This window comes from Meles meles, chromosome 17 (assembly GCF_922984935.1).
Source record: "Meles meles chromosome 17, mMelMel3.1 paternal haplotype, whole genome shotgun sequence".
NCBI lineage: Eukaryota > Metazoa > Chordata > Mammalia > Carnivora > Mustelidae > Meles > Meles meles.
Window position 1 is genome coordinate 63,148,094 of NC_060082.1, and position 23,350 is coordinate 63,171,443.

At 41.1% G+C, this 23,350-nt stretch overlaps 1 protein-coding gene and 1 long non-coding RNA gene across 2 annotated transcripts in view; one reads left to right on the forward strand and one right to left on the reverse strand.

Annotated features, from left to right (window-relative positions):
• Window positions 1-2,976: 2,976 nt before the first annotated feature.
• Window positions 2,977-23,350, reverse strand: part of FMN2 (formin 2) — a 371,607-nt gene continuing 351,233 nt past the window's right edge. The window contains 2 exon segments of the mRNA XM_045983452.1: window positions 2,977-4,508; window positions 6,642-6,723. Of these exon segments, the coding sequence (XP_045839408.1) occupies window positions 4,482-4,508; window positions 6,642-6,723 (109 nt within the window). The 3' untranslated portion in view covers window positions 2,977-4,481.
• Window positions 6,725-22,429, forward strand: LOC123928333. The gene is made up of 3 exons (XR_006815667.1): window positions 6,725-6,793; window positions 8,414-8,647; window positions 21,637-22,429. It is a non-coding gene; the product is annotated as an uncharacterized LOC123928333 (long non-coding RNA).

Below are 23,350 nucleotides of genomic sequence, written 5' to 3' on the forward strand. Positions count from 1 at the left end.
TTATATTTTCCTAGGTATTTACCATTTCCAGTGTTTGCTGTTCCTTCTTGAAAAGGCACGTTTTGTTTTGGTATCATTTCTCTTCAACATGAAGTTTCTTTAGCATTCTTGTAGTACAGGTCTGCTCGTAACATATAGGAGTCGTCCTCTTATGAATGCACGTATCGTCACTTCACCTTCAGTCTTGAAGTATATTCTCATGGGATAGGGATTCTGGTCAACAGGGGCTCTCCTCCTCCCCACCCCCAGGACATTAAAGATGATGTCATCTGGCCAAAAAGACTGCTGGTTTGGGAGTTTTAGGGGCTGAGTGCTGAACCATTCCAGAAGCCTGCCCTCAGGCCATTGTCTTTTCTGGTCCACCCTCCGAGCCCCAGAACCTACCTCCTTTGTTCACTAACCAGGGCCTCCAAGTGGTTGCTTTTATATTTTGTTTGGAATTTACAGTTACTATCTGGGGGAGGGTTGTTCTCGTAGAATCTTAGTCATACCAGGAGCAGACTCCAGAACGTACGTGTTTTGTTTCGTTCTTTAAATCTCTTTTCTGCACTGCTTCTCTAACCTAGTTTTAAGCAGAATATTAAAAAAGCCAATCCATTACATCTATTTCATTACGTTTGTTGTTGACAATAGTGGTGTGTTTGAAAGGCCAAAGGACGGTGACGATGGGGAGTGCTTCTTTTTGCAGTCCTGTTTACTTTGACCTCTGCAATACTGCCTCTGCCTGGTTCTCTGCTTTTAGTTCCCTGGTTAATCTTCTGAGGTTCCTTTTGTGACCTATTTGTTTCTCTTTTAAACCCTGGTTTCAACCCCATCTCAGTGAGTTTTTAAAAAAATCTATTCTCGATTTCCCAGGCCATTTCAACCAGCCTACCTGATTCCAACTATCACCCGAATAGAGATGGCTCTTACCTCGAATCCTCCAGAATTAAACCTCTCTCATGAGTTCCTCATTGGTATGTTCCAGCTACTAGAAACACCAACTGTATGTTCAGGACACATTGGGAATTCTTCATTCCCTCTCAGCGCTGAACTTTTCCCTTCTCTTCCTCTCATTTATTCATTCATTAAGTCAATACATCCTTATGACTGCCACATGCTGTTTTTAATGTCACAGATTTAGTCCTGAAGGCAAAAAGTCTCTGTCTTTCTGGATTTAAACTTGAGTGGGTGCCAGACTGTATACTGATAACTACGTAACTATATAAGATCAGGTATTCTGAAGAAAATGCAGATTGGGGGAGATAAAGACTTGGGAGTTGGTTTTCTTGATAGTCTTATCAGGTTTCTCTAAGGCACTCATATTTTTGAAGAAACTGGACTGAAGCATTTCCTCCTATCACCTTTGTTGATGCACGGAGACATACTTTGCCAAATAATCCAGTCAAGAAAGCAGATTGTCATCTTAAATTCAGTATGCTTTCTTGTTTTTCACATGTAAAGATTTTGGAAGTTCTCATATATATTTTACCTCCTTAACATATAGTTTATCCAGCGCTAAGTTTCCATCTCTACTACCATTATCAAGTCCTGTTCCTTCCTTTGGACTTGCAATAGTTTCTTTAAAGGTGTTCTGGCCTCTAGGTGTATAGTGCTCAACACGGGTACCAGAATGGGCTTTATTAAGCCAGAACCTGTTCATGTTACTTTAAAATAACTTACTGGCTCCACAATGGACTACATACTGTTTCCTCTTACTGAAGACTTCCATGATCTGGCCCCTGATCCCACCGTAGCCCCTTATCACTTACCCTGCCCTGTACCCTACCTCTTATTCTTGATGATGAACTAATTCTTCATCAGGTGTGGCGGACTATTTTGCATCTCTTTTCCATGCCTTTTCCCCCTCAGTTTGTGACCTCTCTCAGAAGCACATCATCATCCCCTCCTCACCAGCCATCTGGAAAACTCTCAAGACTGTATTTCACACAAGCTCTCGGGTGAGGGCAGGGCTGCTGATACACCACCCTACTATGAGCAGGAAGGACACAGATGATCCTAAAATCCTCTTGACCCCAAACTGTCATAAAATTACATTGCTTTCTACTATAACATCCTTTTCTGTGTCTCTAGTGACATCTCTCACCATCCTTTCTTGAACTTTATGCTCTGCTCCCTCCCTCCACCTAATCTGAACTAGGTAAGACGCCTAAAAGAAATGATGTTTTTGATGCGTCTTTGAGCAGTCTTTCCGTCTGCTAATTTCTCCCCCTTCACTTGCCTAATACCCACTCATCCCTCTAGATTTAGCTTTCTGGGCTCTCTGTTCTAAATGTTTTTCAAATAGACTCCACTACCAACGTGGGGCTTGAACTCATGACTCTGAGGTCAAGGGTCAGCCACATGCTCTACCAACTGAGACAGCCAGGCACTCCAGCTTTTTGTGCTGACTTGGGCACTACAATGAACCATAATTGTTGCTTTATATGCTTCCCCAACTTGATGAAGATCTTTGAGACATTCAGTTATTAGCACCATGCCTTGACACAAAGTAGATAATAAATCAATGGACAGGGCATAAAAGAATTTATGTTGAAAAATGATCAGACCTAAACACAAAGCTTACTTACGGAGTAAGAAAACTCTTGCCGTGCTTAGTTTCATTCCTTACTTCCTCTTCTATATATACCCATCTGCACCATTCTCTTCCCTTTGGCCTTATCGTCTTCCAATAGCCCTTCCCCACTTAATCTGTATCCAGTGAATTTTTGCATCTAACTTTACACTTTGGAAAAACGATTTCTCAAATATTGATATATTTCTGCTCGTAAGGGGGAATTACTTCTTCCTTAAGATTGCGTAAGAAGCTTTTCGATTTACTTTTTAAATACGTGACTACTAGCAACTGTTCAACTTGAAATAAGAACTTTTTAAAAATCTCCAAACACAGAGTCTAACTTATTTTCCCCCGTGTGAAATACGATGACTGCATTTTGCAAGTATCCTTAGGCGATATACACACAGGAGACACAGAACTCTTTTATTATTCATTTTATTTTCATATAAATTAACATCCTAGAAAAATTGAAATAGAAACACTAAATACAGTATTGCACATAGCGATCTTTGTTAAATGCCCTATTATTTCAGTGAAGAATGGGAGTATACACATCAGAGGAGCAGAAGGAGACAGAAGACTACAAAACAACAACCCAAGTCCACTACTGTGTCTGTGCACTTAAACTACAAACTAAAAGGTAAGAGACTGTACTTTACATAAATGCAAACATAGTTATGATTTAGAACATTTTTTCGTTTCAGTTGGTTTCCAATAGAGAGAAATATCAACCACCATAACCTCCAACAAATATCAATCAAAAGAATTTTTTAAAACCTGCCTATTAGTGTTAGACAAAACCATCACGACGTATCATGAGACGTTAACGTACTCTCACGAAGAGTGGGAGATTTACTTTTTTTTTTTTTTACCCCTCAAAGCGAAATAAAAGAAAATCCTTTCCTAAGCTCCTTCAGATAACAAATCATTATATACTCATTTTACAGCCTTTAATCACCTGCTCTAACACATAAAGACAATTCCAATCATGTAAAAATACTCAGGCAGGTATGTTTAATTAACAGATGTCAATCCATCCAAAAACTCACTTTCTCACCCCCCTTTTTTTTGGCCAACAATTAGTCATGTTTGGCAACTTTATGAGCATCGTTTATTAAATTCCTTCAAAATATGGAGTCATGTTTTCTTTGTGAAGGCCAATGGTAAAGTTATACAGAGGCACACCTTCAGGTTATTTTAGTTAAAGATTAGCTTTCTATAGGGTCTCAACACAGGCCGATAAAAGCCCTCATTAAACTTAAAACTCTAATTCCTGCCTATATTAGATGATTTATAGGAAAGGGCTTACCTCTTTTGCTATATTTCTTCTATTCATTATCTGACTTGAGTAAAAAATGATAATCTTCTTTCACAAATATATAGTTAGGGAGAGCAACCCAAGAATTGGGAAAGCCTTGATCATGATATATAAATGGTACTTAAATTTTAAAATAGAAAATTTATATGTAGACATGGAACTGATACAAACGATTCACTAGAAATAACATTTTAACCATAAATCTAAATGCAGTGACACGGAGTACTGGTTGTCAGTAGAAAGGAAAGTGTTTTGCTGGGACAAGGAATATTCTCACAAAAGTAAATTTTAGGTTAACATTTAGCATGTTCAGCATTAATGCAAATATTGCCTCTTATACATGCTGTTGTTTTGGTCTATCGATATAATACCATAAACTTTACAAAAAAGAAAAGGTGTCAAATTCTCCACTGGTCTACTGCTTTTGCATTTTTATGAATGTACAGTAAAATTCAACAATCGGTGAACTGCTTAGAAAACACAAAGATTATGCAAGAGGTCAAGAGGAAAGATGAACAAAATGATGTAGTTTCCTTCCCGCCCTCAGGTCAGCTGAATTTTGTGGAAGTGGTTACAGTGACTCATATTTATTCTGCTTCTCACTGTTCAGGTTTTCATGCTTATCTTTGCTTTCTGAAAATAAACGCACCAGATAAGAGTTATAGTTAGAAAGAAGAACTTTAAAAAATGTACGGAGTTTAGAATAGCTCAAACAAGATCTTTTCACTTGGGTCAAATTCTCTGGGAAAAGGTTAAAGATTCACCAGTCCATAAAGGAAAAAGATATAAGTGAAATCTGTTTTATCTTTAAGAATTTTCAAAAGCCAAGGGGCGCCTGGGTGGCTCAGTCAGTTAAACGTCTGTCTTCAGCTCAGGTCATGATCCCAGAGTCCTGGGATAGAGCCTCGTGTTGGGCTCCCTGCTCAGGGGAGCCTGCTTCTCCCTTCCCCTCTGCTCACGTTCTGTCTCTCTCTATCTCTCAAATAAATAAATCTTAAAAAAGAATTTTCACCAAAATATACACCAAATATTTTTGAGAAAAAAGAAAGTTTTAAAAATGCAGCTTCTAAGGGCGCCTGGGTGGCTCAGTGGGTTAAGCCTCTGCCTTTGGCTCAGGTCATGATCTCAGGGTGCTGGGATCGAGCCCCGCAGCGGGCTCTCTGCTCAGCAGGGAGCCTGCTTCCCCCTCTGTCTGTGCCTGCCTCTCTGCCTATTTGTGATCTCTGTCAAATAAATAAATAAAATCTTAAAAAAAAATGCAGCTTGTAGCTAACATGAAAAAGTGCCAACTCACCTTTCGCATTATCAATTCTATGCACAAATACATAAGTATGAAGACTGAATTGCTGCTTCGTTTCGTGGTTAATATGACTTAATTCTCTTTTATCCTTAAAATGACATGACTGAGGTTAATTAATACTTATTCCTCTTCATTCAATGTACCTTTAAAGTTGTACTTTAACTAGAAAGAAAATAAACTAAACCATAAAATAATACTTGTCAAAATTATTTGATATAAAGAAACCAAAGGGGAAATAGCATTTCTTTATTCATTTATCTATCTATTTATTTGACAGACAGTGAGAGAGGGAACATGAGCAGGGGTAATGAGAGAGGAAGAAGCAGGCTCCCCGCTGAGAAGGGAGCCCGATGCGGGGCTCGATCCCAGGACCCTGGGATCATGACCTGAGCCAAAGGCAGAGGCTTTAACCCACTCAGCCACCCAGGCGCCCCCAGAAATAGCTTTTAGATGAAGATATACTTCCTAACTTTTTCTAAATAGGGTTTTAATCAGAATTTAATCATATTCCAACTTCGGTTATTTTGATCTTTTCCATTTAGATGTTAGATTAATGCAATTCCCAATGTTCCTATTTTAAGGCCTAACCCAACTTTTCATTTAAAACAGCATCATTTAGGGCGCCGGGGTGGCTCAGTGGGTTAAGCCGCTGCCTTCGGCTCAGGTCATGATCTCGGGGTCCTGGGATCGAGTCCCGCATAGGGCTTTCTGCTCAGCAGGGAGCCTGTTTCCCTCTCTCTCTGCCTGCCTCTCTATTTGTGATCTGTCTCTGTCAAATAAATGTTTAAACAAAACAAAACAGCATCATTTACTTACCCCTCTGGTACTAGGTGATACACCCTCAAAACAGTCACAACAACACTGACAGCATCACAAGGGGAAACTTGTCGTCTTTACCAAGCCCTGCCTTCCAGGAGGCACAATACGGCAGTTTAAGGAGAGACGTGGGCAAGGAGGAACCTAGATGAGCTTGTTAAACTCAACCTCCTGGCTGACAGTTGTTAAACGGCCAACTCTGAGAGCCACTTAGGGGTACAAGCCAGGTCTTAGCCCCCCAGTCTGAGCAAAGGACAATACTACACTTGGCATTGCCCAGCATGTCTTAGATCCCAGCGGTGCCAACCCATTGATCATAGCCACTCTGGGTTCAAATGCAGCCCTGTGCTGGTGAAGCTTATGTAACGCAGAAAGTGAGAAACGGCCCCCAGATCCTGCCCCCCCCCCCCCACATAGGTATAGGCAGCCCCTAACAGATTCGTCTTCATTCTTAAGCTCTGGATGCTCGATCCTGAGACTCTCTAGGCCTTTTGGGCCTGATTAAAGGCATAAGGAAAATGAGAGAGAGAATATCTCTCACACTTAAGAGGAAAATAAAATGTTATTATGTGAGTTTGTATACATTTTGAAAACAGTGTTTAAAAGCCAAAGCAAATCCCAAGTTAAAAAGGGAAGAGTTAAATACTTACAATTCCAGAGTCATGTCTTGGTTTTATTTTATAAAGTGATTTTCCCTTTTTCTGCCTGCAGACCTCTTCAGCTTCTTTTACTCTGGATGGAGAGAAGACACAGGTGTTTCAACAAAGACCCACACAGACCAGTGCACTCCACCTTACAGCAGGTAAGCAAATATCAACGCACCAAGGACTTGAATTATTGGAGAAAATAATGCCACATACTCAGGAATATTATTGGACATTTGATTCAAAAACATTGAACGTTAGAGCTAGAGGCGAATTCATCCAGGGGTTCTCATCTTGGAATCAAAGGATGTTGAATGGAATGATCTACAAATACATTAAAAATGTTATATTCACTTTTCATCCTATATTAAAAGAGTCTGATGTAGAAGAAATTGAGGGAATTTTCAGGTGAGGGTACTGAGAGGGGCTCCATTACATCAATCTGAAGCATTTAAATAATTAACCAGTATCATACAAAAACTCACGTACTTATTTTAAAATTATTTCAAATCACTTTCCACATCACACTCGCTATTGCCTAAAAGTGAATGCTTGGGCTGGTCTTAAAAACCTGAGCTTCGTTAAGCAACAGAACCCACCATTTATTTGAAAACAAACAAACAAAAAAAGTGAAAACAGAAAATAGAACGTGTGCAATAATAATGTTTTAACACTTCTGGGAGTTCTTTCAAAAAAACACACCCCAAGGAAAACAGCATTAAATATACCAGAGGTAGAGTTAAGAGAGGATGTTATTTGGTGGTTAAGTTCTTCATTGAGTTCTGGATCTGCGATTTGATACTGGGTAATGTCTTGATACCACTTATATTCCGTCAAATAGTAAAAGAGCTTAATATATAATAGCATTCTTATTATTACTAGACAGAATTGTTGCAAAGATCAAAAAACCTTTATTTAAAAAGTTCTTTATAAATTGTAAAATGCTCTAAAAAGTATATGATTGTTTTAACTAAACAAATGGTAAGAAATCTATAAACTAGGATTACACTAATAAAAAGGGGTACCCTAAAAAGGAAAATAACCTATGAGGTTAATTTACTTATTATTATGATTTTCCTTGGGAGTTAAAAATGGCGTATTCCTGGAGAAACTAAAAAAGCCATGACTTATCTTAATAAGAGACTTTTTATGTAGATCTTGACGCTTATTTCCTGAAAGAAATGAGTTACAAATATATTTCTTGAGCCCGGTGATAAGAGATCTAATAGCAGAATTCCTCTGAGTAAATCCTGTTTTTGAACAGTGGAATGAAGGAAGTGATCCAGCCTAGCAGTCAGAAGACTGATGCTAGAGTTTACATTAAAGCATGACAAATGAAAGTAGTTCTTTTTGGACGTAAAATGCCTGCTGAGTTGATACTGTTAGTAATTCCAGAAAATGATGACAATTTCGAAGACACTCCATTGTTACTACTTTTATTACTTTCTACCCAAGTCATAAATTGCCTTTAATCCTTCCCCCAAACATCCGAAGACAAAAACATTTTCTTTATAACGAACAAAGGATTGCAGAGTTCCCTTCTTCCTCTGAAAGAGCTACCAGTAAATTTCAGTTAAAATATTTGGACAGGGAATGAAAAAAACTACTTTATTTTCTTTTTTAAAGCACTTAGCCAAAATCCAGTAGACCCCTCTTAACTTTACTCGGAGCTCTTTAAAGTATTTTGTAACATTTACTAAAAAAAATGTAGTTTGCTAATGTTTAGATCACCAAAACATCTTAATTTTCTCACTATGGTATTTACTTTGTTTTTAAAGCACATTTTCCTGAGGACCACAGAAGACCAATCTAATACAAACATAAAGCCGACGGTTCCTTACAGCAGAGAGAACACAAACTGAAGAGAATGTGCGTCAAGAACCCAAGCTCTCGCTGCCTCCTTCATTTGACAACCATTTATCCCAGCAACCGCAGGCCAGCCATGGGCTTGGCTCAGTTTCATGAGGACAACTCAGTTCAGCGTCCACCAGGAGAGCTACACACACAAGCAAGTAAGTTTCGAAGGGGCCATAAGCACACCCCCTGGGTTTTGGAGGCCCAGCCAGGACCCAGGAGGACAGGGTCGTGGACGTCTTTCCGGAGCAGGTGCACAGCTGAGCCTTGCATCAAAGAGAACTCTTAGCTGCTTGCACTTTTCTCGGAAGGGGCAATGGGACAGAGGAGGAGAGGAGGGCACACCGAGAGTGCTCCCCCATGGGGAACCCCGCGAACACGCCCGCTCCGGCCAGGGCCCCAGACCTCCACAGCCCCAGAGGCCAGGGCGGGGGTGGGTGGCTGCTTTATGCTTCAGGTTCATCGTTGGGAGAGTCGGTCACAGCCCCCCGGGGCACCTCAAGGCAGGCACGCATAAAGGAGGTGCGGGCTCAGAAACCGAACACCAGGACCCCAAGGGCTGTTCTTCAGATGTAGATGCGCAAGCACCGAGCCCCCGTTACAACGCAGTCGTCCGGGCAGGGTGGGCAGCGGGTGCCTTTCCAAATGGGCTGAGGATGCCCCAGGGTAACGTGGCTCGCCCCGGGCGCCGAGGTCCTCCCGGGAAGCCTGGACTGGGCAGCCGCTGAGCCCCCAACCTGTACCTCCTCACCCCTCCCTCGCCCGTGCACCCCGAGAACTTGCCGCTTCCACACCCTGCGAGCAGGGGCCCCTCCTAAGCTTCCCGGCAAAGGGGGTGTCTTCCAGATGCCAATTTTATTTCAACAAAACTCGGACAACAAGACATTTTTTCCACACTTGAGGCAGGAGAAAAGAATGTGTCCCTGGAGGTGAGACGTGGGGCCAGAGCTGGCAGAAAGCAGCGGCCGGGGGAGGAGAGGCCGGGAAGGAGAGGGCTGCGGCCCGGCCGTCTGGGCAAGCGTGGGGGCATCTCCCTGTACACGGTCCATCCCCCTTCCCTCCTGCCTCAGCCCTCCTTCAATCATACTCCGTTTAAGTAGGAAAAAGATGTGGATCTCACAACTAGACAGGCTTTAAGTGAAAAAGCAGGGTGCCGATGACATTTCAAACTGAGTAAAAATGACCACGACGGCCTGTTGGAAAGGAGGGGGGGAGGAGAGAGAGAGGGGAGGAAACCAGGGCGAGGTGGAAGAAGACAGTCCTTGGCTTCCAAATGCTGCTGGGCGGGAATTCAAACTCCCAGCGGGGTGCGGGTGGTGGGCAGACACAGCTCTAACGCTTGACTCGGGGAGACCGGTGTTGCACCTGGCTGCCTTCACGCAAAGGGGACTGGCCGGGCATTTTTATACAAGATTTCACCCTAGCAGAGAACTAAAAAGGGAAGTAAAAGACTTCAGATGGCCCCTCTGAGAGGCTCACTCACTGCTGCGACTTCAGTCAGCAGTCTGGATCACAGAAAATAGGAGCAGAAGCACATCATTTCATAATGAAAACTCATCACCTTTAGTGATCTTGGAAAAACAACACAGCAAAGCAGAGACTGGAAAACAGGAAATAGAGCATTACCTTTTAGACAGACTAGAAGGATACTGAGTGGTATATAGCGGCTATAAAAGTTGATGTTTATGTGAATATTTTGCTGTGATAGCTTTTATTGCCTATAGAAGTTCAGAAACAAAACTCTGCTGAAAAAGCATCAAAAGTATGTACTTCTCCCTTAAATGGAGGACCAAAAGTAATGAGAATATGAGGCATTCTGTATTCTTTCAGGGAGAATTTAACTATGGGAAATAACCAGAAGACATGTATGGAATGAGGTTTGGCAAACAGAGCATGCCTGCCTTGAGTTACAGACTCTACCTTCTTCTTGTAATTTCTATCTTCTCTAGAAGGGAAAACCAGATAAACAAGCTAATTTAAATAGGCTTCAAATGAGAGCAGTCAGACTGAGTTCAATTCTGGATCAACAAAGAGAGCTCTTGGACCCGGAGGCGGCTGCCACAGGCTTTTCCGACATGCCCCACACCTCCCACGTACTTCAGGCTTCCCAGCTGTGTCTGGAAAGTGAGAGGGGCCGGAGGCTCCCTTACAGACAGGCAGCGCTTTCCTGCTCTACATGTCTAAGAGGATAAGATTCTAAGACACTGTACACATCGTTACATGGCAGCCAACCTGCTCACTTGGCGGCTTGTCCACAAAGATGGACAGTAATGCTGGAATGAGCATGAAACCTGAAATTCAAGCTTATCGAGGTAAAGAAGTGTGACAACCATTAATTGGTAAAGACAGACTTTGTGATGCTTCAGAGAACCATGTACAGGATAGGAAGGGAAGGTTTTCGTGAGGAATACCACTCTGCGATTCTCTCGCAGTTGGAACTGTCTTCTTGGGCCAGGGCAAAGTGGCCAGAGAAAAAGCATCTTTAAGTATTAAAGCTTGTATTTAAATTTACTTAAAAACTTTTATATTAAATGTTCTAAAAATAAAGTCATAAATGTAACCTAAAAAAGAAAATAAATAGATCTTAATACATCTATAGGATTTTTAATTCCTTAGATGCAAGCATCCCAAGTTGTAACAACTTCCTTTGGTTTTAACGAGTTACGAATTTAGAAGTTATGAAGCATAGAAAATTTGAGCCCAGGAGAATGAAAACATTTTTAAGGTCTCTATCAGAAACAAGACAGAGGTAGGTGGTAGAATGAAAAAATACTTTTTATCAAAAAAATTTGCTAAAACTAATTTGCATTCTAATTATTATTTTTATTTGGGCATTAGAAAAAGGGAAACTTTCTCAAATTTTGTCCTTAATATAACTGGGCACATTTAACCTACAGGCTATTCTAAACAAAGAGAGTGGTTTCTTATTTCTCTCCTAATAAAGATGTATTTTTCTCTGCACTTTCCCCCCCTCATCCCCAGACCCATTTATTGTCAGGCAAACATATACAAAAAGTTCAGTGTGATTAAGTTTAAAGACAGTGTGAGAGATGAATAAGGGAGATACACTCTGGCACAGAAACAGAGAAAAGAAACCAGACATCCCTGAGGCCTGCAGGCAGAATAATTTTTATCTACCTTCTAGAGCAAAAGCCAGGCTGGCCACAGTCTTATCAAGAAAACAGATACGCTCTCATCATTCAATGGAAGGAGCAAGGGAGTCACTTTTCTGCCACTAAACATTAATAATTTGGTCTAAATAAGAATCTGTGGCCGACGGATTCATTTCCTGCTGGCTCCAGTGAGGCTTGCTGGGAGTGGCCAGATTCCTCACTGGAGTCTACGGCCTGTGAGAGACGTAAGTGCAGCCCGGGGTTGGCATGTCAGTGCCGGAGGTCTTGATACCCAGAGTAATAAGCTAAGAGTAGACGTAATTTTCATTATTACCCCTTCACCGTGTACTGCACTGAAATACAACACCATCGTGCCTGCCAACAAATTTACAATTTTTTTTAAGAGAAAGGGGAGGAAAAAACGACACACATATATACACACAGAAGGGGGACAGTGAGAGACGGTAGACAAAGGCTGGTTAGGCGTGCCAGCTTTAAAGTGGTGGGTCTCTCTCCAGATAGAGATAGAAGCAGGCGTTAGGTGTCTTCTGGAATTCAAGGTGGTCTGGGGGAGGTTACTCCTGGCTCTGTTGTCTCTGCTTTATAGCCTTAATGATTTAACATACACACACACACACAAAACCACAAAACCCCTGACAATATAATGGGAACAATCAACCCAAAATGTCACTTATCATTAGCCTCAAGTACAAAGAACTTCAGTTTACGCACATGTGCATTTCTGAACTTCATCACTGACCATCTGAGACTTTTCAGAGAGAACACTGCATTCGTTACCTCACAGGGTTATGGAGAACAGAGAGAATGAACGCAGAAGTGCCCTCGGCTCAAGGAAACCAAGCTTGAAGGATTCCTTTCAGTTTCTTTGATGCAACAGGAGCATGGCTCAGGACGAGCTGAAGAAGGGGTTGGCACAGAGGCTCCCCACGTCGTCCTGCAGTCACATCGTGGTAACATGTGGCGCGCGCTGGCCCTTTCTGTCAACAACCGTAGCTGAATTTTGAGAAATCTTCGTGGTCTAAAGTCTAAGATTCTGTGAATACATGTTCTAGGTTTGTGTCCTAAAAATTGCAAATCTATATTAAACACAAAGCCAATAAGCAGAAATAGTGTACATCTGTGTTTCCTAGAGTGTATACGTGGGTGAAAAGAGGAATCGTTTACTCAGAAGAAAACACATTCAACTGATCAAATTGATCCCTACAGCCAGAATCTCTCTGGTGGCTGTCTGAGATTCTTATAAATGCTGAACATTACAACTCATGGATGAGCTACCTCAGAAAAATCTTATCCTATACTGTAGGAATGGTTATAACGAGACGGGTGTGAATGTATGCCGCTATGCTCTCAGTTCAGAGCCAACAGAACAGCCCCTCCCCCAACACATATAGATCATCATTTATAGCAGCCCCTCTGTGGAATAAGTCCTTTCCTCGCTGGCAAACCCACGAGCACTTTCTAGTTCTTACCCTCCTCTGCTGCGGTAATCACTCTGAAGTGGTTAACTAGTCCCCGATTTTAAAATTCTCGATAGTTTGATGTATCTGTCTTTTGCCTTGTTGTACAGTAAGTGCCTTGAGATTAGGGATCGTGTACATTCATTTTTACATTCCCAGGGATAGTAATAAAGCTGGCACAAGTAAGTATTGATCAGATGCTTGAAAAAGAACTAAATGGAAAAAAAAATGAATGAATAAGTGCGTGAGGAACAGGGAAATTAAAAGTAAGCTAAAAAAATTCACAGGGATAAATTCTGACTAATAACTACGACTTTGATTATTTAAATCTCTTGTTTTTGCTTCCTTCTTCCAATAAACTCTTCAGCAATGAGTCTGGATGTCCAATTCACATACTGAATAAACTATGCAGAGTTCTATTTGACCTGACCTTTGAGTTTACTGATTTACTATTATAATTCCATTCATAAATAATAATGTAGTGAATGGATGTGCATAAAATTTATGAAGTAGTGTATCATATTCACTTTCTTCCATCTTAAAGAAAAACTAAATTTATATACATTAAATGAATCGTTAGGAGCCTATAAGGATTCCACCTGAAGTCATATCACTAACCCTTACTAGTTCCTAGGTTAGCAGAAAAGATAAATGACATAGATATAATAAATCTTTTCAACAAAGCATTCAAGGAATCTCTAATGGGATGTCTACAGACTAGAAAGAGAAATGAGAGTTGGGGAAGAGGATACTTAGATGAATTTACAATGGTCAAATATACTACAAGAAGGTAACAGGGTATCCTTCCACATGGTTACGTTCCTGTTTTAAAAATCATCTCATGGGTGGGAGGTTGGGGGAACAGGTGGTGGGTGATGGGGAGGGCACGTTTTGCATGGAGCACTGGGTGTTGTGCAAAAAGAATGAATACTGTTACGCTGAAAAAATAAATAAAAAGGGAAAAAAAAATAAATAAAAAAAATAAAGCTTATGGGGTGCCTGGGTGGCTCAGTGGGTTAAAGCCTCTGCCTTCGGCTCAGGTCATGATCTCAGGGTCCTGGGATCGAGCCCCACATCGGGCTCTCTGCTCTGCGGGGAGCCTGCTTCCTCCTCTCTCTGCTTGCCTCTCTGCCTAGTTGTGATTTCTCTCTGTCAAATAAATAAAATATTTAAAAAAAAAAAGAAAAAAAAATCATCTCATTGAAGAGAATCAAGCACAATTAACTGATAAAATTTATGGAGAGACTGTTTTAATCTGAGAATGGGTAATACTGTCCTAGCAATCACAGGTGTCCAAAAAATGACAGGAATGTTTTTTATTCGAAGAAAGTGAACCTTTTTGCAGTTAATTTGTAAAATTTATACTTAGACCTGCAGGGTTTTAACAGATTGAGTCATCTATTTCAAGTAAGTAATCATTGGCTGTTATAGTACCAGTGAAATAATAGAATTTGACCTGTAGTGATTATGATTTTTCTTCCTCTTGTGGGAGATAAATGAATGCCTCTTTACAGTAAAATATTATATATTGTAAACTTAGAATCTAAGTCAGTTGCTTTTGAAGCATTGTAGATAATACCCTAATGTTTGTATAATTGTGTGCAGGTACATTATGCTTATTAGGATCCATGTTAATCCAAATAGAAATTAAAACTCTAGATACAATTTGACAGTCTTGTGTTAAAATTTGGTTCCAGGTCCCTTTGATGTAATAGTAATTTTTTTTCCATTTTATTTATTTTTTCAGCGTAACAGTATTCATTCTTTTTGCACAACACCCAGTGCTCCATGCAAAACGTGCCCTCCCCATTACCCACCACCTGTTCCCCCAACCTCCCACCCCTGACCCTTCAAAACCCTCAGGTTGCCCCAACCTCCCACCCCTGACCCTTCAAGACCCTCAGGTTGTTTTTCAGAGTCCATAGTCTCTTATGGTTCGCAGAAAGTGAACCTTTAAGTGGTGTGACAGGCACAGTGAATGAGGGCTTCGTGTTCACCGCCTCACCCGGCCATCTGGCAATCAAGCATGAGACATGCCATCACGCTCTTTGGAAAAGGAACAGCCTGGGACTCAGAGGTTCTTGAGGTTGTTGATAATGGAAGGAATCATCTGGTCAGCTTCAGCATCTGCCCTCCTTGCCTATCATTCCCACCGGAAAGGGTACAAACTCATGGGCTTAATGTCTACCTATTAGTCCTGTAAAAATGGAATTCCTATAATGGGAAGTAAGTTGGGATAGAGGACCTTCATTTTACTTCCTAAGTTCGGTATCTCTCTCCTTTCAGAGAGCCTCCACAGAACGAGAATCTTAAAAGACACTATGATGTTAGCTCCTTGAAGGCAGAGAATGGAATGTCTTTCTTTTCCATGTCCCATGCCCAGCACAGCTCGTCACGGTTGATCTAACACTTACTAAGGACTTGTTATATGCCAGGCATTGGGCTAGAGGGTTTTACAGATGTTTTCTCCTTTAAGTCTTGTAAAATACCCCGTCTGCTATTGTTACCCAACGTCTACAATGAGGAAACTGACACCTAAAATGGTCAAAGTACTTGCTCAAGGTCATACACCAATTCGTGGCAGATCTGTGGTTCAAATCCAGTCAGACAGAAAAATCTACCCCACAGGCCTGGCTTCAGTCGCCGAACTATCTTGCCTTTAACTACACAAATACAAGGGAAAGATGAAGTACACAACCGCTGATACCTTCTATTTATTTCCGTGTAGTACTATCATATATGTATATAGTTCCATGCTCTATATTAATTTATTCATTCATTTAGAAGCATTTGATTCTTAAAGACTGGATCTTTTAAAACCCTGAACATACCAAGTGTGGCAGTTTAAAATGATTTTTGAGAAGAGACACTAGAAACATGGTTGCATGTGTTTTATTAGATTCTAGGGAGAAGTACTATAACGGCACACATTTTGAACTTTATTCAGGGAAAAGCAGGAATGGAAACACAACGGTCCACAGTGTTCATCTATGTAAAAGAAAAGTGTGTAAGACTATCTGGAGAAAACAAAGCTACCGCCACATTTTCTGGATCCTAATTTCTAGGAGAAATGTTTGATGTGGTTCTCTGAATAAGGCATGTGAATTGCAATCAGAACACATTGAAAAATATAGAAGAGAAACTTCTATTTTTAAAAAAAAATTCCTCAATATAAATTTTAAACTATAACTCAGTGAAGGCATTTCTGAAGACAGGGAAGTCAACACACTCTTCAAGTGTGTCCTGGTACTGGTTGGTGATCTAATCTGATACATCAAAGTCTGGAAATTTCAGCACAGTCAGCATACTTTCTTAATTGTAGCACATTGCGATCCTCTCAACTGAATAGCAGTCGGTGGCAAGTGCTAAAAATGCTGACATTCTGTGCTGCTGAAGAGGGAAAATACAGTTGCTTCATGGACTCAGCAGCAAGGCTCACATTCCAACTGTGTCGATAGAGAACCCAAACCAAACCCTGTCAAACCAAGAGTATCCTTTTGTCATGTTCTTCTAGAAGGAATTTAACATGGCACGAGAAAAACCTGAGAAATCTGGAAGGTACTATTTAGAACTTTTTAAAATGCTTGGACAATAAGCGTTTAACAGCCACCGAGAAGAGGAATATTTGTGTTCGTATACGTGCTAGGATTTTTAAACTCCTGATCACATGTTTTTCACCGCTAATTTAAAATCTCTGACTTCTATAAAAGAAAAAGGGGTTTGTTTTTCTCATGGATCTTGTAGAAGAGACTTTTAATTCTGTATTAGATGTGGATTTACATGGAATTTACAAAAGTAGCTCAGCTGACAAGCCCTTTACCTAAGTCTGGTAAGAGTGACCATGTTTTTTCTGTATAAATTGAAAATTTTTAGATTTCCTTAATAAAATGGTCAAATGACAATCCCTGGTTCTACAAATTTATGATAGCAAATAAGACAAATTTCTCTCATACATGATGGCCAAAACTATTATAAAATCGCTTGTGACAGCACAATTAATCTTTTATTACAGGAAATTAATGTTGGTTACTACAGTTGACATTTTTCATGCAAACATCGGTTTACTACTTCCGCATGCTAAGATATTTTCTTAATGTCAGTGATTTTGGGGGCATATGGTTCAGAAACATTTTTGATTACAGCGAGTGAGATGTAAACTTAAGCTGCTGGTACATACACCATGGTTTTGTTTTGACACTTCTCTAGCAAACGATGACATGTATGAATAACTTGGATCCTAGTTTTTAAAGACTTTTTTTTTTTTTTTTTTTTTTTTTGGTTGCAGGGAGGAATTCAAGGTCTGTTAGACATGGAAATTAGTTTATAGAAAGTTTATCACATTTCCTCCCTGTAAAACTCATAAAAGAGTACAAGAAAGCTATTTTTATCATGATGCTTCAGGATTATGCAAGAGGAAGTACGGCTTAATTAAGGGAAAGATGTGGAAGATACAAGGCAGGAATGGGATCATGAAAACACACATGTTAAGGGAGACCAAGAACAAGGGTCACGATATTTCCCCTCCTGGATTATTCCTATCTGGCTAAAAATATGCTGTTTATCCCATCATCATCAAAAAACAAAAAACCCTAATTCACCTTCCTCTCCAGCTGGACCTTCTTTTCTCTTTGACCCTTTCTATGCACAAACTCCTGTGGTCACTGTCTCCACTTTTGTGCTCCCATCTCCTCTCTACCGGCCACTGGACAGAGACTCCTTTCGTGGATGCCATCAGTTCCTTCCCCTTCCAATGCCAGGGTCAGTTCCTGGTTCTCACCGGCCTCGTGTGAACACCAGCAGCATTTCATAGGCTCTCCCTAAGCTCCTTCTTGAAGCCCCTCTGGCACCTTGCCTGCCAGACATACCCCCCCCCCCACTCTATTCCAGCAACTCCAGCCTCCTCCCTTTCTGTCTCCCAAGTATCCACTGGCTTATTCTGTCAAGTCTATAGTGAGACCAACACCTCTTATGACTCACTGTTCCCTGCACCCTACTTTATTTTTTATCAGAGCCTGTATCAGTCCTGGTGTACATTCATTTAGCTTCAGAAGGCCGGGATTTGGTTTTGTGTACAGCTCCGGTGCCTGGCACATAGTAGCCACTTAAGAAATACTTGTTGAATGGCCTCAGTGAAACTCGTGAACAAGTCCTAACTTCACAGTGAAGAATGCAGAAATGGTGTTCAGAGTTGGAAGAAAGCAGAAGGTACCGCAGGAAACAGTTACGAAAGACAAGTAAAAGTTGCATAAAAGCATTCTTGACTTCTCATCCGCCCCCCCATGTTTCCCAGAATTTATCTCAGGATCTCCATTCCTTAGCGAATCTACCTTAGGTTGGAGAACACTGATTTTTAAATAGTCCAACTCAGAGATTTCTCCTTGAGCAAGAAAGGTGCAGAAGGGTATGGGATTGCTGATCCTGGGAGTGTTAAGAAGTGCAACTGGTTGTGTGAGTCGTGGTGCCAGTAAGGGCACAGCTGGGAGAGCAGATGACGTGGCCCAGGCTGGGCAGGAAGCTCTCTGAATGAATGGATGCATGAATGGGAAAAGTCCAAAGAGATTCTCGAACAATTAAAAGAACCGGGAATGTGATACCAGAGTGATGGAGAACTTGACAGCGTGTCCATAGCTAACCTTAAATATGTGAAGACACGGACAAGGCATTGGATTTATTGGTGTGGTTCGAGAAGGAGTAGAATCAGGACCAGCGACTCCAGTGTTCGGTCAGCCAGGTATCTGTTCATCCCGTGATCCTTTATCCAAGCCCTTGGGGCCCGAGGGATTACAGAATTCAGAATTCAGAATCCTTCTAACTACAGAGAGAAAGATGGTACATAACACTACCAAATGGGGGTGACATAGCACGGAGTAACCAAACAGGTCCACATTTCTGCAGTACACATACTAAGTGGGATAAGTAAAGACTACGTAAATTGTCTCACGTAAGTTGAGTTTGCCACAAACTTAGGAAAAAATGTTTGGTTTCAGAGGTGTTTTGGATCTCCAAACTGTAGACAATAGACCTAGCATTTGTGAACTCTATGATCCCTCTTAGGGAGTCTGTTAAACTCTCAGGTGGAAAATAGGAAATGGCCACTAATAATTAAGAATTTGGATGTGAACACTTAATTTTTCTTTGATCAGCATTACTAGGAAATTTGTTTTTAGGAACTACTTATGAATAGTAAAGTATATATTTTATGGGAGTCAGCACAATTTTTTTTTTCCTTTTTTACTATGATCCACCAGCTTTCTGATGGTCGTGTTCTTGCCTCTCTTAAGCTAAGAGTTCGTGCACAGCCCTTAAATCTCATGTGAATCTTGGGACACAGTAATAGACTGTAACTAGTGGTAGATACTGTATGCTGGGAGTTCTTTTTCTTTTTTTAACCATAGGTGGAGGAGAGCGCTGGAAGAAATAGGAGCCAACTTAAGCTTTCTTCATAAAAACATCGTTTTCATTTACTTGGGTTTGTATCCTTTCCTGAATGGTTTTATGTGTGACTTCCAATAACTCTCCATCCATCCATCTGCCTGTCTGTCCATCCATCTGCTGAGCCATCCAGCCATTTATCCAAGATATTAAAAAAAATTGCCTTTCTACCTTTTTCTCTCATTAGTCCATCAACATTACTAGCTTCAAGTTCATGCTCTAGTACTCCATCAATGATTCATTTTGTCTTTGTAAAATGAAAACATTAAAAAATTAATCAGAGCTATAGGAAATAAATCCATGTACAAATGTCATACAGAATTGCGTGCTTCTGCCCTAAAAACAACACATGAACTTAAGAATACATCAATATCTACATCTAGACTAACTTCAAAAATGAGAGCTTTTAAGTTATCTGTGAGCATCCGAAATTCTCTAAACTGCTGAAATATACTCGTTTCAACTATTCTTCATCTTATGTACCTCCTCCATACATCCAGAAAATTTTACTGTGGCCAAATGGGGTTCTGTCAAACTTTCCAAAAATGTTCACCCCTAGGCCAAAGGAATTTGAACCAAAGAGGTTAATTTTTTTTAAATAATTGTATCTCATAAAGTTAAGAAAAACTATGAGTATGCTTTTATTCTGATGTTTTATCCCTATAAAATATGTATTACCTAAATGTATAACGGTAATTAGAATAGACTGCTACTCCTTCCCTTCTCACCCAGCCAGTTCTAGAGGCTGATCTCCACATGTTGTGTGACAAATTAAAGTTTAAGGACTAGTGATTCTCAGAGGCAAACTTCTACTTCTGGCTATTTTAGATTCTAAATGAAGGTCTCTGACTGGGGTAACGGTTCTGATCCGTGGGTGTTTCCTGGACCACCAAATACTTTATTCAGTGCTGACCTAGAGATCACGTCGGGTGCCACAGACTCAGGGCTCGGCCCCCCAAGACTGCCCCCTTCAGATGCCAACGCCAAGTCCAGGCTGCCACCTCTGCTTCCCACCCACAGGCTAGGATGAAAGGTTAGAACGACCCCCTCCCTGGGTTCAATTAATTGGCCAGAACAGCTCATAGAACCCAGAGAAACATTTTACTTACTAGATCACAAGTTTATGATGAAAGGTTTTGACTCAGGAAAGCTCAATGGAAGAGAGGCAAAGAGCAAGGTGTGTGGGTCCCTCTGGGGTTTCATGGAGGTTTTATTACATAGCCATGATTAATTAAATCATTGGCCATCGGTGACTGATTCAGTCCCTCTTCCCTCTCCAAGAGGTTAAGGGATGGGACAGAAAGTTCCAACCCTCTAACAATAGGCTTGGTTCCCTGGTCATCCTTTGGTGACTTAAGGGCTTTCTAAAAGTCACCCCATAACCTAACAGAAGACATCTTTATAACTCTCATCACCTAGGAAATCCCGAAGGTTTTAGGAGCTCTGTGTCAGAAACTCGGCTGAAGATCAAATACATACTTATTACAAACCACAATATTACAATGCCTAAAAGACACGAGTATTCAAAATATTCTTTTGAAACAGAGTGAATGTCTATATAATCTGGCATAATTTTAAGTTTCATCATTTTTCAAAGTGATGGTAAATGCAGCCCACCTTAGATGCCCATATTATAAAACAATAGAGAACTATTAATAGGGCTTAAGTATATGGAAAAAAGTACTAATTCATTAATATGACTATAGATTATTTTGTTTATTAAAAAAATTAAACAGCTGGCGGCATCCGGGTGGCTCAGTCAGTTGGGCGTCCAACTCTTGGTTTTCGGCTCAGGTCATGATCTCAGGGCATGAGACAGAGCCCCGGGTCAGGCTGTGTTCTCTGCAGGGACTCTGGTTCTCTCCCTCTGCCCCTCCCCGACATTTATAAAAAATATTTTAAAGATATTTTAAAAGATACAAAAAAAAAAGCCACACTTCTGTCTTATTACTGGGTTCTGCTGTTCTACTGTGACCATGACACAAGGTCACCCTGATGGAAAGCTGAGGCAGGACACTTCTACCGCCCCAGCGCTCCAAGTCTGGGGAGACCAGGGTCACTTTGGGTTAAAGGAACTCAGGGGCTCAGGCCCTCTTCTAATGTGACTGCCACCTTTCCCTCCAGGACACGCCCGTCACCTCATCTCCCATCTCCTCTTCAGAAGCACCCCAAGGCAGAAGCACACTGTGACGCCCAGGGAGGGATCGTAGTGACCTTGTGACTCTGGGTCCACTCTCCTTCCAGCAGCATAGCTACGGCCTCCACCAACACACTCCGAATTCGGTCCTCGTTGAGACTGCGGTTCCCGAAAATTACGATTCCCTTCTAAAAAGCCAGAAAGCCTGAATCTGCCCAAGTCTTCAAAGGACAGGGTAGGCCTACTTGCTCACTGTGCACCAGGTGCTTTGATTCCCGTCTGAGCCTTTGTTTTCACTCTGCCAAGGGCAACCATCAGCTAAATGCCTACAACGCAACGGGGGATGCAGGTCGTGGTAGAAGAGGGCTGCATGCCCTTTCTGTAAAGGCAAAGTGGCATGACCCTCATTCTGTAAGGCACAGCTCTCCAAAGAGGACTGTATATAGCTCAGCATCAAGTTTGAAATCACTCAAGGAAGGAATCTGTAAAGACACATACGAGACTTTCTCCAGAGAGAGCTCAATGAGCTGTGGAGACGTGTTGGCCCAGAACACTTTCTTTCGTCTAGCTACCGAGTGTGAACGCGGGTGCCGGTCTAGCTGCTATTGCTAAAGGGAGGGGCAACCTTTATAGTCAGCTGGAGGAGGAACATGGCCAGGGCTGATGGGAGAGGATGGAGACAAAGCCAATGGATTATTGAGAGGATGTTTAACGTGATTCAACAAGATAAACTGATAGAGGAAGCTGAACTTAGATATCCAAGGCATCAAGGATCCTAAGTTGTTTTATTCCAGTTCTTGGGAGACAAAAGCAAAATAAATCCACATGGAATGAAATAAAGTAAAATATAAAATAAAATAGTAAAATAAAATAATAAAACAAATACTTAACACAACATTCAAAAGGAGTGAGCAGACTTCCGTGTATCTGTATATTGGTAATATTATAATGAGAAAAACCTAAATTGCAAAACTTTTACCATTTCAGTAACTATATTTAGGTACGATGCAATTTTAATTTTTTTGGGTTCTGCAACATTATTAGTCTTAAAAATTGCAAAATCATAGCTCCTAAAACTCTGAGAGCAGGGATGCCTGGGTGGCTCAGTCAGTTAGACATCTGCCTTCTGCTCAGGTCATGATCAGGTCCCACATCAGGCTCCTTGCCCTGCAGGGAGCCTGCTTCTCCCTCTACCTGCTGCTTCCCCTGCTGTGCTCTCTCTCACCCTCTCTCTAACAAATAAATATATAAAACCTTAAAAGAAAGAACTCTAAGAGCATTAGAATTTGAATTTGTTCTGAAATTATAATATGCATAAAGGATTTTGTATTTGTAGTAACTTAAATGATGATGATGATGACATTGACTTGAAGGTCCTTTTAAGGAGGAACAAACCGTAAACAGTAACTTTCTGTATAAACCAAACAACCCAGGCTTACGTAATACCAATTTGCTGTGATGCTTGTTCAACTGACAGACACTTGCATTAACTGGAAATGCCAGTCTCCAAGGCCACACTGTCATTCCACTGCAGTTCTTTGGCATCGACATGGTTAATCTTCACTGAGTGCCCACTGGCTAGGGTGCATCACATAGTGTCTGTCCCTATGACTGTCTCAAAATCCTTGTCTTCTTTCCACCGGCTCAAAATTCCACTCATGACCTAGCAGCTGCCCATGGTTGAAACCGCTAAGCCCAACC